Source organism: Coturnix japonica, chromosome 13, assembly GCF_054131305.1.
Source record: "Coturnix japonica strain WE chromosome 13, WE-NBRP24, whole genome shotgun sequence".
Lineage (NCBI taxonomy): Eukaryota > Metazoa > Chordata > Aves > Galliformes > Phasianidae > Coturnix > Coturnix japonica.
Window position 1 is genome coordinate 9,616,007 of NC_140675.1, and position 18,687 is coordinate 9,634,693.

Consider the following 18,687-nt stretch of genomic DNA (forward strand, 5'->3'; position numbering starts at 1 on the left):
AAACTTCCCTGTTCCTCACAATCAGCCACCCACTCTTATCTCCCCTCTGCAGAAGTGGAAGATGAGCACGCAGCATCCACCCCACCACGTAGATGTGGACAGGGCCATATCACATGTTTTGTTACTGTATGTGCACTGTTCACCCCCTCATCCAATCTCCCCCGCAGGAGCCATGCAGAACCACAACCTGCCACAGCCTGCTCTCCAATACCACTGTGCAGAGCAAATTATACACTTCAGCATGAGCAGAAAGAGAGAGGGAAGCTTCAGGGAGTCGGGCTGTTCTCAATTAGCAGTTATCTCCAGCAGCTTATCTGATTAATGGCTGCACCTCACACTGTGTGTGGGTAATAGGTGCACGGAAGGTGCTTTAAAAGTGCTTTGCTCCTAATTACTGTGGAGACTGACACAGTGGGCATCTCTTGTTAGAGTAAACATCTTCCAGTCCTTCCCCCCATCCTGCTCAGATCTATGCACATACCAGTGCTGGGCCTGGGCAGACAGTACAGGAGGGAGCACGGCAGGTACAGGAGCCAGCAGGAACCCGAGCACTGTGGGGCTGAGCAAAGCTCCATGCTGCCATCCACACTCAGCTCCTCACATTTTGAAGCCTTTCTCATTCCTATGTATATCAACAGGCCTTTGGAGTTGGGTTAGGCTTAGGACACACTAGTGCAACCAGCAGATGTATCTGCGGAACTGTATTCAGCAGTGTGGGACTGGCATGTTGGGGGGAGATGAGAATGACCAAAGAGTTCCTCTGCTTCAGGCTTATGGGATCATGATAGTCACTAAGTTAACATGAATTTGGAGATATTTTCAGAAAATTTGCCCTAAAAACACCAATGCCGGGGCTGTACTGCAAAGAAATGCAACAATATATCCCCATCAGCTGAGTTATATGAGATTTACAAGCAACCTGTGGCTATATGAGGTACTCCTGCTTCCCTCTTTTTATCAAGAAGTTCAGGTAATTTCACACTCAACTGCAAAGTAAAGAAAGGTTTTAAAGTACACTTCCCTTGTGAAAATATCAACTCTTTTTTAGAAATGAGCTCTGGTAAATTATGAATGAAGGCACTCAGAGCTGAAAGCCCCTGCTTATACATTTTTTAAATGTAGCCTTTCACTTCTGATAATACTTTGAAAAACCAACTGGACTGGAGCTTACAGTCCATAGCAAAAACCACCATGTTCATTGATCTGTAGAGTCCTGGCTGCCTCAGTAAAGTTAGACATGGTGCTGTCTCCCTTGCAGCCTGGAAGAGAGGCCAGCAGCTCAAAAAAATAATAGCAATAGCAATGATAATGATGGTGATGATGATTATATTAATAATAACCCGAATTTCCAGCTCTGGAGCTCTTATTTAGGCTCTTTGCTAGGCAGGATGGTTGTTGTTGTGGAGGTGTCAAGCCCCACTAAGGGACCTCCGTGAGCAAGGGATGTGTCCAGTGCACAGACCTGGGCACAGACCCCAACATGACCCGTACTTTGGGGTGACAAGACGCCCTACCTACACTACCAACAGGACCCATTCAAGTACTCACATGGCAGTAGCATCCTTCCAGTCCCATTCAAACTACCCAAAATGAATTTTGATGAACCAGAGACTTCTTTGGCCCATTCTCCTGGGACACACAGGGACAGTTAGAGTCCAGTCTGACTTTTGCACTAGTAGATGTTGAATAGACAAGGAGGTACCAGCCAAACTCATGTGAGAAGAGAGCTGCTTTCCACACAGGGATTGGATACCTCTCCCTTTCCCATGGCTCTGTCAGCTTCAGTATCTCCACTTAATATTAGGACTGTGATGTTGCTAGGATATGTTTTGCTTAAAAACAAATCTCCCTTTTATTTTCCATAACCCTTCCTGCTCTGGCTTTGCAGTTATATATCTTCCGCTTACTTTCATTTGGAGAACCAAATGATTTCCAGTTTGTGTTGGCTGCTGCCCATCATACACACTCTCTTTCTCATGTGGTCTATTCTTTCACTCTTCTGGTGCTTTTGTTCCATCAGTGAATCAAAAGGTGGCTCATATCAAATCGCTCTCCTCTGCCTCAAATAGATTTCTCTGCATGAGTTTTCACTTATTAAGGGTTGCCAATAGGAGATTCTTCCACGTTTTCTTTTCTCTGTATTTCTTTTCAATCAGTTTCACTTGGCAGTGGTCAGCCCTGTCCGATATCTCCTTTGCAGAACAGCACAGACACTGCTGGCATTGTTCAGTACAAAACTCTCAGTCAGGAATTTGTGGTTCTGAACTGTAAATACTGAAAACCATTAAAGCAGCTTTCTTACTCAGCTCTGTGATATTTCCCAGTCTGACCTCTGAAATGTGCTGCATTTCCTGGCACAGACTCCCGGGTTCAAATATAAAAATCAAAATAAATGGCCTAGGAATAAACTTAACGTGCCGGATAGTTCAAGGCACGACACAGTGCAGTGGGCCAGGTTATAGGAAATATGCATATACTGCCGTGGATCTGGCCCTCGTCCCAGCTGTTAAGGGAATTACCAGCACTGCAGCGTTCCAGTTCTCTGTCACTGGCAATCCGCCCTCCTGCAAACGCAATTAAAAACCTCTGCCCGGAAAAAGAGAGCTCCCAGACACAGCAAACTGGGTTTAATCTCAAATTTATTATCAGACTGCACCATCTAGAGGGCAGCAGCAACATCACCCGGCCTTGCTCTCAGCCTCCCCTTGGAGCGCCCATGCTGCACAGATGTTTCCACATCCCGCTGTATAGGAAACGTTTCTATGTCCCTACTGCCTCCTCACTGCAGCTGGAGCAGCTCTGCAGAAACATACACTGCTGCAAATACTGAACGTGCAGCAAAGCAAGGAGCTCTGCATCGTTACAGGAGGAAACTTTCCCTGCCCTCATTATCAGGCTACTCTAATGGACCTTTGTTAGCATTGGTCAACCCTTAACTGGTAAGCATTCATACTATATGCCACACGCAGCCCTCCCTCTTGTCTTCCCTTTGCTTCCTTTTCTTTAAGATGACCAACCATTTGTCTACCATGACCGACTATTGCTGGCTTGTTGCTTTAGCTGAGAGCTGTGAGGTGCTACACAGCTGTGGAAGGAGCTGCTATGTTAGGAACCATGCAGACATTAAAAGGGAGATGTCATCCCCAGCAAGAAGCAGCAGCTGATCCTGAAGGAATATGTAGCAAGGCATGGCTGCAGACAGAATTGCTCCTCTTCCCAATCTGCCATGTCCTGGGTTCTCCTCTCATTAAAACCAGCATAAGTCTGATCAGGGCAAATCAATAGGAGGCCCTCTGCTGCCCAGGGCACAGAGCACCAGAGCATAGCAGGGTTTGCAGTCCTTCCCTTTGCCTGGTTTCAGTGTCCCATCAGATCCTGGTTCTGTGCTGGGATCATCCTGGTGCAGCTCCAGGATGCAGCTGAGCCTCAGCTGGAGCATTTCATTCAGAAAATGCACTTTGTCATTGCAGTTTCAAGTCAAACTGCTGGGGATGGCCTCGAGTAAGGCAGGTGTGCTCATTATCTGCTCAGGATTAGTGTCTCCAGGATTGACAAGTCATTTCTATCTTCTGAGTATTGAACAGTGTCATTGGTCCTGCCCCCTTGAATCATGTTAAATAACCCCTGAATGGAAAATCACTCATAAATGCCATGTTCTGCCTCCCACAGGACCTGTGGATTGCCTTCCCCGTTGCAGACAGAGAGGAGCAGATGTGAAGCTCCGAGGTCCATCCCAGCAACCCCTCATTCCTGTTCCAGCATGTCATCATCTCACCTCTCATCTCTTCTCACAGCACAGCACAGCTCATCCCACTGAGCTCTGTCACACAGAGAAGCTGATGACACAAAATCATTTCAGGTGGCTGTTCTTACACCAAAGCCTCCATCCCTGGACCCCCCAAGGAAGTTTGGAGGTTTCCCAGTCTACCCCTTATCTGTCAACAGCTGCAGGACAATTACATTTGTGAGATCCAGATGGCCTCAAACCCCTTTGCCCTGTCCTGAAGAAATCTGGGGACATCCCTTAAAACCTGTGAGCAGTTGCTCTCCTTTACTTCTAAAAACAGATTCAATTCCAAATTGGCCAAATCAGATAGGATCGTGTAGGGGTTGGAGCCAGGAGACAAGCTTTAGATACAAGGCTCCAGCAACCAAAAATAACCTTGGGAAACAGTCTTCCCGAGTCCCAGTTTTAATCAAGAACATGTCCATCCCCACCCATCTTCCAGGGGAAGGAATCTAAATACATCTCTGGCTTTCTGCTTGGTGCTGTTCAACCCCATACCAAACAGACAGACATAAATAGTTGCAGTGACATTTTTTAGCAGAAATTTTCCCCACAAAAGCTAGCAAGAGATACAGAGGCCTTCAGCCATAAAAAGGGCAGAGATGAATGCTGCATGCTTCAAATTTAGAGTTACTGGGATCCAAAATATCTATATTGTTCTATTTCAAATTGCAAATAAGAACTCCTTACTCAGATTGCCCTCCCACGATATTGGCGTCTGATTTTGATTTATTAAGCTAACTGGAATTGTTCTCTCCCCAGACACAGTTATTGCAGAGTGCTCAGAACATGTGACCTGTAAAACTTCCATGCTCTAGTTTCTCAGCCTACATAGTGAACTGCCAGCAGATAACTCTGCAGCACTTGCCAGAATAGGATCCTCTGCTCATTTAAGTGATCACATGGCTACTTTGCGTCCTTCTTCCTAGAAAACATAACTCCATCTTGATTCTGACTGATAACCTTTGTCAGTGCTAATACACATCTCCAGATCTGAGTGACCTTCAAGATTATTTCTGGTTTGCTCCTGCAGTGTCAATTGCCTTTAGTAGCTCAGAGCCCATCAGGTGGGTGATGCTTTGAGCCTTTCCCAAGGATGCCGAACAAATAACAGTGAGCATCACCAGGCCCAGCTTTGTCAGCAAATGCTGTGCTTGTTCTCCTGCTGTCAGGCAGCTGACATGGGAGGATGCTCCTACTGCTGATCTCTGCTGTTTGTTTCAGTACACACACAGTGGGGTTTGGTTGGGACATGAAGCAGAATAACCACCACTCTTGTATCACTGCTTCTTTTCAGGTCAGTGCTGGGTGTTGGACCACCTGCTTTGGATGTGGATCAGAGCACGGAAAATTCCTTTTTGTGGTTGTGCCTTCTTTTTATTCCAGATTGCCTTATAGTGAAGAGACAGAATGGAAATATATCAGTTTGTTAAGACTGACAGAAAGCTGCAAAGAAAGAATGTCTGAAACCATCCCGGTGTCTCACCTGCTCCACTCCATCATGGATCAGTCTACACTACAGCTCCTATTGGAGGCCATCATAACAGCAGGCTCTGACATTTCAGATGGACTCATGGCACATCAGTTGCAACCTGTATTTCTAAATCCTGAAGTCCTGAGAATTATTTGTAAGAACTGATGAACAACTTGGAAAATAAGCAAGATGCAAAAGAAAAACAAACTGCGTTCACAGAGTCATCAGCAGAGAGGTAAGCTGTACATAACAATGCTTTATCTTATGTATCCACTCTAACAGGCAGCTGCAGAAGCAATTTAGACAGAAAACACACAGGATTTGACTCTCACATCACACAACCTTCAGCTTTTAGTCAAAATATGTGGTAAACTGGGAATTTATTTACAAACACATATAAGCATTGGGGCATGATGAATGGGAAGGATTCATTGCATTAAATGCCCGGTGTCTCAGAGCTCTCATTTGGTTAAATTCTGTTGTCTGGATGAAGGACCTTCCCACTGAACAAAAGGAAAGTGGAAAGTTTTTGGTGCTACAACTGGGCTTTGGACACTTGGAAATCCTAAAGGCGTTTCAAAACGATCAAACTGACATGTTGATAAAGGTCAAAAATCAGTGGGAAACAAAATCAGTGCTGGTGGTTTTTGTTTGTTTTTTTTTTTTTTCTTTTAAATATCTACAAATAATTTTTAGCACACTGAATATTTCAAACAAAATATGACTTTGCCAACAGATTGTCATTAACTCTCTCACCTTCCTATCAACAACAGAGCCCAAGAGAGGAGCATTGCACTCCAAATATTTTCACCTGGAACTGTACTGATGGTGAGAAAGCACTTCAGGAGACAAAGATCAAAGCTTTTTTCTCTTTAGACTCCACTGCAAGCATCGGGAAGCCTCTCACAAGATGAAAAGGCTGGAAAAGCAAGAAGGGAGCTTACACCTCTTTAAGGAGCTATCAGCAGAAACCTCAAAACACAGTGTTAGCCAATGGCCCTCCGCTGAGACTCTTTCATGTGATAGATTGCCAAATACTCCAAGGATGATAAATGCTGAACTTTGAATGATTATTCTAACTCAGAGGAAGAAAAGAAGGCTTATGTCTGGCATTGTGGAAAATGTAATCGGATGTCCCTGACACATTTGCTGTCAAGTGTTTGTCCTGGAATGAAAGAGAGCAGTTTAACTGGGATTATCAAAACATATTTACTTCTTTTTTCTTTTTTTTTTTTTTCCAGAATTAAGGAAAGAAAAGCCTTGATGACTGAACTTGGTTCAAATCATATCAGTGAGTTTGGAGAGATGTGTTTTCTATGGGGAAAAAAAGAAATCATATTGATCATGGAGAAACATTATCACCATTTGGCAACAGAGAGACAATATACAAGGCATGAACCCATTTGAAAGATGGGCTTTAGAGGAAACTGGAATATTCTATAAGGTTTATGCAGCCACAGGTTACACCTGGTAGAGAAACTAGAAAATACCTGAAGGAAAAATAATTGGACAGTCCCTGGCTGCCATCCCCATCTCCAGCACATGCATAAGACCCAGGTTCCAGTTACTTTACTCCTGCCAGTTTGATCTGCGTGGCTCTAGGATTCATCATGCAACTCCCAGAGAATTTATGCACATCCTTCAAGAAGCTGGAAACCTGCATTGCCACTCTGCTGTTTGCTCTTACAAGGCCGCATGCAGTCTGCCAATTAAGGCAAAACCTGTTAGGACCTTCTTGCAGAAAGCCTTGCGTTTGTCCATTTTGCTGCACCACATAATAAAAAATCATGGATTCTGACTCCAAGCTGTGTGCAAGGCTGATGGACTTTGAACCACTTTAAATATCCTGTCTCGTGGAGCTGTTAAATGCTTGTGCAACCCCCAGACAGCCCCTTAAACAATGAGACATGTGGTAGAGAACAGAAAACATCACACAGTGGCCAGCCCCTTGGTGGCTACCAACCCCCTAAATACTGTAATTTGTGAGTGGGTAAAACGAGACTGTTCTATCCTTTAGATTCATGAGTGCAGGAGAGACCCGTGGCCTATGGGATATTTAAGAGACATCTTCAACACCCTCTGGTGTCCCAATAGCAAACTTTGTCACATCTGGGGATTAGCTTCTTCACCTCAGCACTGCTCCTCCATGCCTGGCTGCCTGTTGACCTTTATGCTCTGCAATAAAGAAGACTGCCAAAAATGAATGTGTGGGATGACTGGTGCCAGTTTCCTCCATTTAGCAGCGCACAGACATTTGTGTGGAAGTGTGAGCCAGGATGTTTGTGTTCATTCCCATCATTCTCTGGACAAAATGATTTTATAAATAATCAGGCCTTAATTGTGTGATTCCAGTTAATGCAGAGGGGAGTTAATTAACATCTGGAACAAGTTTCCTGGCCTGAGCTATTAGCTGTGTCTGGTGCAGAATTCAAACAACGTACGAAGTGAGTCCTATAGCCAAATGATTTTGTACATAGCTGAAATGAGAAATGACCAAAGATGGATGAGCTATGGCAGCTGTGCCAAGAGAATGTCCATTTTTGGTAAACAAGTGTAGACTGTGTCAAAGCGTGAATGCCATGCCAGTCCGAGAGGTGCACCGTGCTGCAAAGAATAGGCATCACCACGTGATTTATCCCATCTGCAAATCCTCCAGCTCTCTCCTTTTGTCTCCAGAAGTCTCATGGATCAGTGAGTCTTTCACAGACGAGGGAGGAACAAAGCTGCCAGCATGAAGGCCAGGTCTCCTATGCGGTCTTGCACATCCCCAATGTACTTTATCCCATCTATTTGTGGAGTCAAAGAGGTGGATTTCATTTTGTGTCACTGAGAAGGAGAATATCAAGCCATGAACGGTAAAAATCTGAACAAATGCCTCGTTTCCCTGTATCAAATACAGAAACTCCTATGCATCCTTTTAATCACCAGCATCCCTCCTCCAGAGATGTCCTGGTCAAGCTGAAGGTGGAGTATCTCTGGTTTGGGGTGTTCTGAAATCATTTTAGGTAAACCCAAAGCATTCTGATCAACCTAAAAATACATTTTAAGAAACAATATTTTTGATATTTTTATTCCTCTCCCTATTGTTTCTGCTTTTAAGCAGAATGTAAATCCACAAAAAATCCAACAATTTAGCCTAATAAATGGCTAAAACTTGAGATTTGCTTACCATCTCTCTGCACTGACTTTGAAACCACGACCCCATGGGAGAGAAGGAGCAAATAGCACAACACAGTGCTGATTCCTGTAATGGCCGGGTCACTCCGTGATCAGCCCCACCAGGAGCCCAGCACTGCGTGTGTCATCTCCCCCACGCATGGCAATTGATGTGGGGCATTGTGGCTGCACACCAAGCAGAAATAACAGCCCATGCTGGTGACTGCGCACAGGACATCATAGGACCATGGAAAGCCCACGGGTCAGATGGAATTCCTGACAATGTTGCTTTTTTGTCCAACAGTTCCAAATTAGAAGCAGGTATGACAGAAAGCTTTTCTCACTTTAAACAATTCTGTTCCTTGTTCTCACTATGAAAAGACACTGAACATCCCCAGGAATGGGTTTTCACATATATCTTGTGAATCTCTGCATCTACCTAAGGCAGGAATAATATATCTGAGCTAGTTTATATAGTTGCTCTCTTAATACCAACGATAATGTTATGAATTGTCAGCCAAGGATTCTTATTCACATTCCTGTTTGGTAGAAACCTAAGTTGTGTTTTATGCACGAGTTTCCAATGCTGCAGCTTGAAGGCGTGCAGATGAAGAATGCTTCTCCAAATAATCCTCTCTCTAGTAATCATAAACAATCCTTGCTAAGCCCTGGCAGAAAATTGCAAACTGTGGTGCAAACTGTATTTATTTCCATGAAGTTCTATTCAGTCATGTGAAAGAGAAGGAGAAAGGAGAACAAGTCAGTAGATGAACGTGGGTGAAAAAGGGAGCAATGTGGGAACTGGGTGTACAGTGTGGCATAGCTCTGCTTTTCCTAGATGTGGTCACTATTGAATTGAGTATCAGAGCTCTTAATTGGGCTGCCAGGTGCCACCACAACCACAGCTTCAGCTGAGCCCACAGGAATCTCTTCCCCATTGCATATGTTGCAGAGTGACCATTACACTAAGAAATTAAAATTCAGCCCTCTTTGGATTTTCTACCAGCCTGCATTTCATGTACAATTTTTGTAACCTGTATCATAATTACAAAAATTGCATATAACTTTTTAATATCGACATTAAAAAGAAAAAAAGAAATAGTCAAATCTTTCACGGCAATTTTATTACCGATTTACGAGCTCAAATCAAATGGTTTATGACTTTGTGTTTTGAAAATATACAACACAAGGAAGCCCTAGCCTGGCATAATTATGCTTTTACGGTAACGACAGCGATGAGTTACAGTTCTTCTAGTTAAACTGTAATGGCCACACAGATGCTAGGAAAAAACTATCGTACAATATTTTGCCACCGTAAGCACAGCACCTGCCAGCACAACCACGATGCCCAGAAGAGCACATTGGCAATTCTTTATGAATATAATTCTTATGGAGTATAATTGGACCATAAACATTCTCATGGGAATAAAACATCAGTCTTTGGGCTTTAAAAAGATAGACAGATGGCACGGGCAGCAGTTTCCTTATGTCTCTGACCACTGTGCCCTGCTCCAGCCACCCTTAGTCTCACTCCTGAGATGCTCTCCAGAGGCACCAGCACTGGATCCCATGGCACATCACAGGCATTTGCTGGATGTAAAGCCACAAAGCAGTCTCTGAAGCACGAAGTTATCTGAAGGGTTTTGTTCCACAGCAAAGGGTGAGGAAGATGGTGGCCATGTCCTGTGTCACAGAACAGGGCTATCTGTTATCATAGAATCATAGAATCACAAGATTGGAAAGGACCTACAAGATCATCCAATCCAACCACCCTCCCATTACCGTAGCTACAGCAAGCCACTAAACCATTTCTTGGAGCTCCTCATCCAGACACCTCTTGCACACTGCCAGGGATGGTGACTCCACCACCTCTCTGTGCAGCCATTCCAGTGCCCAACCACCCTCTGAGAGAAAAAGTTCTTTTTATGTCCAATCTAAACCTCTTCTGGTACAACTTGCAACCATTTCCTCGGGTTCTGTTTGTTTCTTGGGAGAAGAGGCCAAGCACCTCCTCATCACAACCTCCCTTTAGGAAGTTGTAGAGTGCAATGAGGTCTCCCCTCAGCCTCCTCTTCTCCCAGTCTCCCTGAGCCTCCTAAGACTTGTGCTCCAGATCCCTCACCAGTTTCATTGTCCTTCTCTGGACATGTTATGGTGGTGCACGTTACAGATGTGCCAAGCACAGGTGAACTGACTGCAGTCAAGAACAGGTAGGAATTGAGGGACATCACATTACTGAAAGAATGACATTGCTTTCTTTTGCTGTCACTCCCTTTACAGAAAAGTTCCCCTACCACACACTCTTGCAAGCACATGAAGGTTTTGGTCCAAATCCACAGCCTGACTTTCTTCTCACCAAAGCGAGTTTTATCGAGTATCTAAGGGTTTAATGAAGGGAACCAACAGGTTGTGTGAAATAAGAGCAGCTACCCCAGCACTCATTTTCAGAGATTATTGTAAGTCAGAAACCACAATGCTTGTGTCATGGGAATGTCAGAGAGGCAAAACCTCTCCCATGTGAAGAACCACTGCTACAAACCCACGTGGAGGTGTGCTTGTTTCTCAAGGAGGACTGCTGCAGTGCAGGAAAGTCTTCCCGAGTCCACAGCCCACCAACTTCTTTATTTAAACCTTTTCAGTCCATCTGGACAGAGAATGAAGATCAGACCTTGCATATTTCATCCTTCATCGCTGAACCTGCTCCATCTTACTCAAAGCCCTGCTTGTGCCTTGGGCAGCAGTTGCTGACCCTTTGTATTAAGACCTCCTCTGCAGTGGATGCTTCATGCATATGCCCATTGATGTATTTTAGAGTGAAGATAATTTTTTGTTTTGGATTTCTCTGCTTGGCCTCACCTTCCTCAGAAAGCACCTCTTCTATCTATTTTTTCATGCCATATATTTCTCCCTATTCCCTGCTATATTGCATTGTTATATTCCACAGAAAAAAAGCTTTCTTACGTCTGTCTTTTCCAAAACCCCAGGAGCCCTTTAAACGTCACTTTGAAGGGCTCTTTATCATTTGGATGAATTTTCCTCTAATTGTATCCTTTAACTCCAAAAGGGGTTTGGGGACATACTTTGTATGAAAGATGCTATAGAAAACACAGTTGCATTGCTAGTGGTTCTGCCTTTATATTTCGATCCACACAACTCTCTGCACACCAATTTGCTTTCTCTTTTCCAATACCCATTTTCTCCCAGGGCTGGTTCCTGGGACAGAGCTATCTTCAAATAATTTAATTATCATGTGGCATACACCTTTTTAGCCCCCTCTGAAACAGCGTGTGATGTCTTCAGTTTACATCACTTGTTGGAAAACACTCCAAAGCATTGAAAAACTATTAAATTGTTACAGTATTGGATGCCAACACACAGGGCTATTAGTCTAATTCATCCTTCAGATCAAAGCCCACACAGGCAGCTCTCCTGCCTACAGCTATTTTCCTTTTACTTTCCTGCTTGACAGTAGTCCCTCGTATCCCTCTGTTCTCCTCTCTTTGAACATACACATTTTCCTTTAGTCACGGAAATATAATTTATGTCTATTATCCCGCATTATAGACTGCAGATTGGGACGAATGAATGGATCGTCCGCTCATCGAACGTCGAGTTTCCAGAAATAAATAAATAAGGAAGGCACCCCGCTTTGCTGGGGGGAGAGAAAAGCCAAAGAGGGATGGCTGGGGGGCTGCAGGGGGACTCCGCTCTCAAAGTTGAATTTCCAAGCGGGGACCTTGAAGCACGATTTATTAGCACCATGCTGTTTGCTTTTGTCACGTTGGGATGTGGTGGGGGAAACAGTGGCCCCACTCCAACCCAGACCACCCAGCGAGCTGCCGGCTACCGGCTGGCACAGCCCAATGCAATGGATCACCCCAACTCAGCAGCTCCAGCCTGGCTCCGCAGCCCCTTTGGGGGTGAGAGCAGCAATAACAGTAACAGACCACCCCCCACCACCACCCCCCTAGGAAAATAAAAAATAAATTAATTATATCCTAACAGACGGGCTGTCTGGGACGAGAGAATTGCAAAAACAATCCCCACCCCAACAGGGAGAGTGTGTGTGTGTATGGAGGAGAGGGAGAGTGAGGAGGGGGGAGAGAGGGAATGAGGCAGACAGAGGGGAGGGAAGAAGGGAGGAGGGAGCCCACGCTCTGAGAAACATCACTCCATCTCTCTCACTCCACGGGAGCTGAGTAAGGAGCAGAACGATGTTTGACAACACGCAGTACCCCTATAACTGCTTTAATTATGATGGCGATGATTATCCTACCTGTAGTTCTGACGAAGAGAAGAAATTCACCAGACCGGCGTATAGGTAAGAGGAAGTTTCTCCAAGTCCCCCAGCTTTGGGGAGGGTTTTTGAGCTGTGGGATGGTGAGATCGGAGTGTGTGAGGCAGTGGGGCTCCTCATCCCAAATGTGTGTGGTGGGGTTGGGTCTATGGTGGGTACATTTCCCCCTTCCTGTGCTTGTAGTGCTCACAGTTTGTTTTGTCTCATGTGGGGGTCACAGTGCTGAGCCACCAGAGCTCAAAGGATCTTTTCTGACCTCCTGGAGCCCCAGGAGAAGAGGTCTGAGACGTGCAGCATGCCAGCAGGGGAGTGGGATGTAGATAGTGCTCAGTGTGGTGGTGGGAAGATGCGCGGTAGGTGCTGTTGGGGCAGCTGAGGTCCATTCCTTGACCAGGCAAGGCTCTGGTGAGGAATATCTCTGCAGCCTTTTGGCTCACAGAAACTTTTCTGATGGGGTTTGTGAGGAGGGTGATCTTCCTTTAACCCTTTGGGACTCAATTGCTTGGAAGTGCTGCCTGCTTCTTGTGCTGGTTACTGCAGTGACCACGCTCAGGGCTCATCCTGGGGCATCTCGGGTCAGTGTGCAGGAAAGGAGAACTTTTGGAAGCAGAATCATGGACACACACAGACCTGTGTGGTCCTAATAACAGAGTGTGGGGGTTAGGTGATGGTGTAACTGCAAGTTTTCCTTTTTTTCAGCTACATTGCCTTAATTGCAATGGCCATCCAGCAAAGTCCTTCAAATAAAGTCACTCTCTCTGGCATTTATGACTTCATTATGAAGAAATTTCCTTACTACAGATCAAATCAAAGAGCCTGGCAGAACTCCATCCGGCATAACTTATCACTAAACAGTTGTTTTGTAAAGGTAAGACCTGTAACTGTGCATTTACTTACAAACTGTGCATGGCTAAAAAAAATTATGCAGGAATAGTCTCATCACTAGGAAGGAAGGCAAAAGAACAGCTGAGCCACAAATCACTTAAATCTCCCTAAGCTGTCAATTACAGAGATAAAGAGTATATCCCTGTCTGATGCGTGCTAATAGATAACAAACAGAAGAGGCTAGAGTTTGCATCCTATTCATGCAATGAAACAGAATAGGCTTAAAAGTCTTGTCATATGTGTTTACACCATTCTTGAATGTAAATGAATGCAGATGTTAAGCAGCAACATCTGTAACGCATACAAATACTGAACTGCCTTTAAATAAATACAGGTTCCCAGAACAGAAGGGAATGAGAAGGGGAAAGGAAACTATTGGAGCTTTGCAACGGGATGCGAATCCATGCTGGATCTCTTTGAAAATGGGAATTACCGGAGAAGACGGAGGAGAAGGAATATGAAAAAGGAACATAAAGAGCAGAGATCAAGCAGAGGGAAAGGGTCTTCGTCCCCTGATACATCTCCTACGGACACTGCTTTAAACAGTGCTTCCTCTTCTGAAAGCATACATGAAAGAATTGGCTCAGAACCAAGACTACTGGAGCCCCGTGGGTTTGCTCCAAACAGCACAGCCAGCAGGCAGAGCCTGAGCAGCTCCTCCTTAGCAAAATCGGATTCTGAAATAAAATTCAGCATCGATTACATTCTTTCAGCCCCCGACCCTTTGCCTGTCCTGAGATCTCAGTATAATATGCAAGAAAATAAATATCACCTACTGGAGGCCCAGCAGATCAATCTCCAGCTCTGGACAATGTGAAGTTATTCGTGGTATCAAAGTCCAGGTTGCAGTACAGGCTGCCATCGCTGCCATCAGCCGTCTGCCTCCTCCTCCTAAGCAGCACTCAGAAGGGGTTACCCCTTCTCCATCTGTACCCAAAGAACTGTGCTGTGCTTGAAGTGCAAATAACTGTCACCAGTATCAGTTTTTGCCATGCTGAAATTCATCATAACCCCGCTTTGTTTTCTGAACTATCACAGACACCATCTACCACCACAAAGAGTTTCCTTCTTCAAGCAGAATCTGACAGAAGAGACTTGCTCCCCAGCCCAGCGCTTTCTTAGAGACAAAGTGAATTTGATTCCACTTTCACTGGTGGAAATTTGGGTTAATTCCACTGAAATGTATGGCTCAGCTCTTGAGCTGATCCACAACGGTGTCATTCTGTCCATTTACACTGGCTAAGAATGTAAAGGCTTGGGGGTGGGGATTTGTTTCCTTAAAAATGAATCACATAAAATCAGTCTTCTATGAATTTTGATTTTAGCATCATGTCCCAAATTGCTGTGTACTAACACAGCTTTTATCCATTGTTATTTAGCAAATATAGCTGTTAATACGTGCTTAAGGTATATTTTTGTTGACGTTCAGAGCAGAATTGTTCCAGCTGTAGAAGCTGTGTTCAGGCTAACCACATGAATGCTGGTTGTGAGGCTGTTGAATACTGGCAGACACCAATAGATGATGTGACAGAGGTGTGGGGTCTCCTCATACCTTCATTTAAAAACAGAAGTTCCCCTCTCCCCTTGCACTACCAGCAAATGTCTCCAGGGCTGCAGGAAAGCCCTTGGTCACATTTTGTTTAACAAGTATGAAGAAAGACCTGGGGCTGCAAGAAGCTGCATTCTGCGTCAGCCAAAGCCAGAATTCCACCTACCTGCTCTGAGACAAGTTGTATATTCCTACTAAAAAGATTTATATTGATCCTTCTTGCTAGCAATTGATAAAGTGGTACCTGATGGGATTTCAGGAAAGCTGGTGAGATGAAGATTGTACGGAGAGCAACATTAGCTCCCCATCTCCATTCCAAATGAAAGCCATTCCAGCACCATCTACACACTGTGGGATGTTTCAGAACAGAACCTGAAGGACAACGCTGAGCTCTACATGACATTTAGGAACTGGTTTTTATGTAAGTTGTCCAATAAGAAACTTCTTGGTACTGAATGACAGCATCAGCAGAGATGCCACAAAGCCTTGGTTTTGGCTTGGCAACCAGAAAAATAGCCTAAGGAAGGCAAAAAAACAGCCAAGGATTCTGGTGGTTTTAAGCAGTTATGTAGAGAGATAAAGTTATCTTTGCAACATGAACAAAATGAAGGTATACAAGATAAGACTGAGCAAATTGCTCTAGAGGTATGCTCAGGCATGACTTGAATTTTTATGCAGAAGCTTTGACATTTCACTAAGTTATTTTACATTGTGTCTAATATATATTGTACATTTATACTATAAATTCTTATATATTGTTATTGAGAAAGGGAGCGATATCACTGCACTTAAATGTTGTAAAAATGCATGATGTATGTAGCTGTGCTGCTGGAAGTCCTGCCGCTTACTCACAATTCACCATCAGCAATATTTCACACTGATTGGTAATAAATGCTTGTTTTTTGGGGTGGAAAAGTAGACAACTTGCTGTCTTCAGGCACTTCTGTGGCACACTAAAGTTTTTGCTTCTTCAAGAAAGGCCAAATGGAAAATCATGTCAAAGTTGCTTTGCTGTGTGTGTTCCGAGCTTTTGAGGGATGACTTCTTGTGACCAAAGTGTGCCTCCAAAGGGAGCTCTCTATTCACTGCAAATCCACACTCATTCTGGCTGCTATCATCTGAACACACAATGTGAAGGGTTAGACCTGGCCCATGCGCCATGTGCACCAATGTTGGAAAATCTCTAGGCTCACTGGCGGATGGATTCTCACCTGAAGAGAGATGAGACGTTGCACCCTTGGCACACAGGGCAGTATGTAGGTGTGGGAAGCATGACCCCATGGGTACTTCAATGTTTGCATGTACTCCTATGCATGGTGGTATTTGTGCTCCTCTTGCTTCCACCCCGCAGTTACGTATTCACTCTTAACACTCGTCTCCTTTTCTTGATTGCTTTAAATGTGATAGTGCTGCTGTTGGTCCAATAGTTATTCTACACATCAGCACTACATTTGAAATATATTTTTATTGCCACAAAGTGTGCAAATATTTCTTACTATTTGGTCTTTGTTCCTGCAAAAGGTAACTAAATGACAGCAGAAGTTTCTACCGAGCATACATCTCACCCAGAGGAACACAGAGGGCTGCTGAGACCAATGGAGGAACCATTATGGCTGTTAAGCAATGCAGCATAAATGCATTAGGAAAGGCAGAAATATACCCATGGAGATCCAAAACCATTTACAATAAGATGAATTAATATTCACAAATAGCCATTTCCTCTGCTCACAGTAAAGTACCTGCTAGGAGAGACTGTCTTACTTGCATTTCTCTAACATATAATCAAAGAAATTTGTGTACCAATAGGTGTTAACATTTGTTTTGCAAAGGATATCAATCATATTTCAAAAAATGAAGGGACATATTTCAATTTACCCACTGTATTATATTCTGACGACTCCAGAAAGGTTTCCAGCACTTAAAGTGAATGGCATTTAATATAGAACAACATAACAGGGGTGAGGGCTAGACGTGACCTTATTCAAATGTCGTAGCCATTACAAAGCCATTCCCAATGTAATTATAATTAAATACTTTATGCCTTTCTTGCAAATCCTCTGATCGATCATTGATATTAACATTAATATTGTATTACCCCCGAGCAAATGTCTCCCACACAAGTGTTATGGATCACCAGGTTTCCATTAACAAAGTTGTGAGCTATTGCCATATGCTGGTCGTGGATAAATTTACGTAAATTACCTTTTCTTGAGGAAGAGGGGAAAAAGTCCAGATTTTTCTTTTTATCCCTGCACTCTGAGCCTGGTGCTATTTCTTCAGCTCCATTTAGAAACCATCAGCAACTTCTATACAGCCAACACCAGAGAAAAATCTGATAGGAACATCCATCTCCGCTGGGTGAGGGTAGGGGTCTGCACCCCACTGATGCCATCACTGGGATGGTCGTGCACAGCAGACAACATGAGCAATGGTAGTGGTGTTTGGCTGAACTCATTTTCAGGGGTCTTCTTAGCTACAAATGGAAACTCAGGAGTCTTGGATTTCCTAACCCTAAAAGATGTACTTCCCTTGGGGGCTGATGCTGGCTGTCCCAAGGCTGGAGCTGCCTGGAAGGGGAATGTAAGCCCGTACTTATAGTGTCATGAATACCTTTGCAATGGGAAAAGGTGAGAGGTTTCTGTCTGCAGACAAACTAAGTTCAGTCTTACTGAGGGATCCCAGGTATTTATTTATCCTATTAAAGGAAGGATCCCTATGACAAATCAAAGATTTGGATGGAACTATGGCAGGTCACTCTGCAGCAACTTGACTTCCAAAGACTCAGTTTCTTGGGCTGTGTGCAAATCCTTGCAAACCCATTAACTTTGGTTCATTTGTTTTTGGAACTGAAACAGCACGTGTGAAAATGAACACTGCATTTTGTACCCAACATCTCTGCACGCGCACTCTGCCAAAATGTGTCAGCAACTCATCTCCAAGACAGCATCCTTCAAGCAACAAATGATCCTTCCTCCTTATTCTGCCTCAGCATCCAGCTTCTTTCTCCAAAACATGGCTGCTGTTTGCACTGCAAGGCACAAAGATCCTAGTGCATGCCCTCTGTTTCTCTTCTACTGGGAATGTCCTTCACATTGCATGTCAGGTCATTAAATTAAAGATCTGGGTAGGTCCAAGCCCTACAGAACTCACATTGGAATTCTTTTACCCAGAGAGCTAACATAAAATAACAAAGTAAGCTATGCTCCCTCCCACCCTATTACAATAGTTGGAGTCAGATCCAACTGTGAGAATTTTGCCTGAGAAAGAACTGCAGGATTTCTCCCACTGTGAAATCCAGCTGTTAATTCAAACAGAAGGGATGGACCTGACCAGATAGGCCAGCTGGCTTGTTTCCATCCCAAAGTCCATTCTGTTCCACAAGTTCCTAAATTTATGGTTATGAAGGTCTTCCAAAGCCCTTGTAGCAGAGTATGGCATGCAATGTTTTTGTTATGGAATGCACGCTGCAAAGGAAAAACAAGGTTTGAATTTATCTTTCAAATGAAGATCCTGGAATCTCTCAGGATAAACAGTCTAAA

General features: G+C 44.1%; 1 protein-coding gene and 1 long non-coding RNA gene across 2 annotated transcripts; both read left to right on the forward strand.

Annotated features, from left to right (window-relative positions):
* Positions 1-4,552: 4,552 nt before the first annotated feature.
* Positions 4,553-9,518, forward strand: LOC146758674 (uncharacterized). Its single transcript, XR_014933775.1, has 2 exons — positions 4,553-5,496; positions 6,035-9,518. It is a non-coding gene; the product is annotated as an uncharacterized LOC146758674 (long non-coding RNA).
* A 2,983-nt stretch (positions 9,519-12,501) lies between these two features.
* FOXL3 (forkhead box L3) lies at positions 12,502-17,201 on the forward strand. Its single transcript, XM_015877032.3, has 3 exons — positions 12,502-12,738; positions 13,414-13,582; positions 13,934-17,201. Exons 1-3 carry the CDS (start codon positions 12,632-12,634, stop codon positions 14,414-14,416), a joined length of 759 nt encoding a protein of 252 aa, XP_015732518.1. The 5' UTR covers positions 12,502-12,631; the 3' UTR covers positions 14,417-17,201.
* Positions 17,202-18,687: the final 1,486 nt, after the last annotated feature.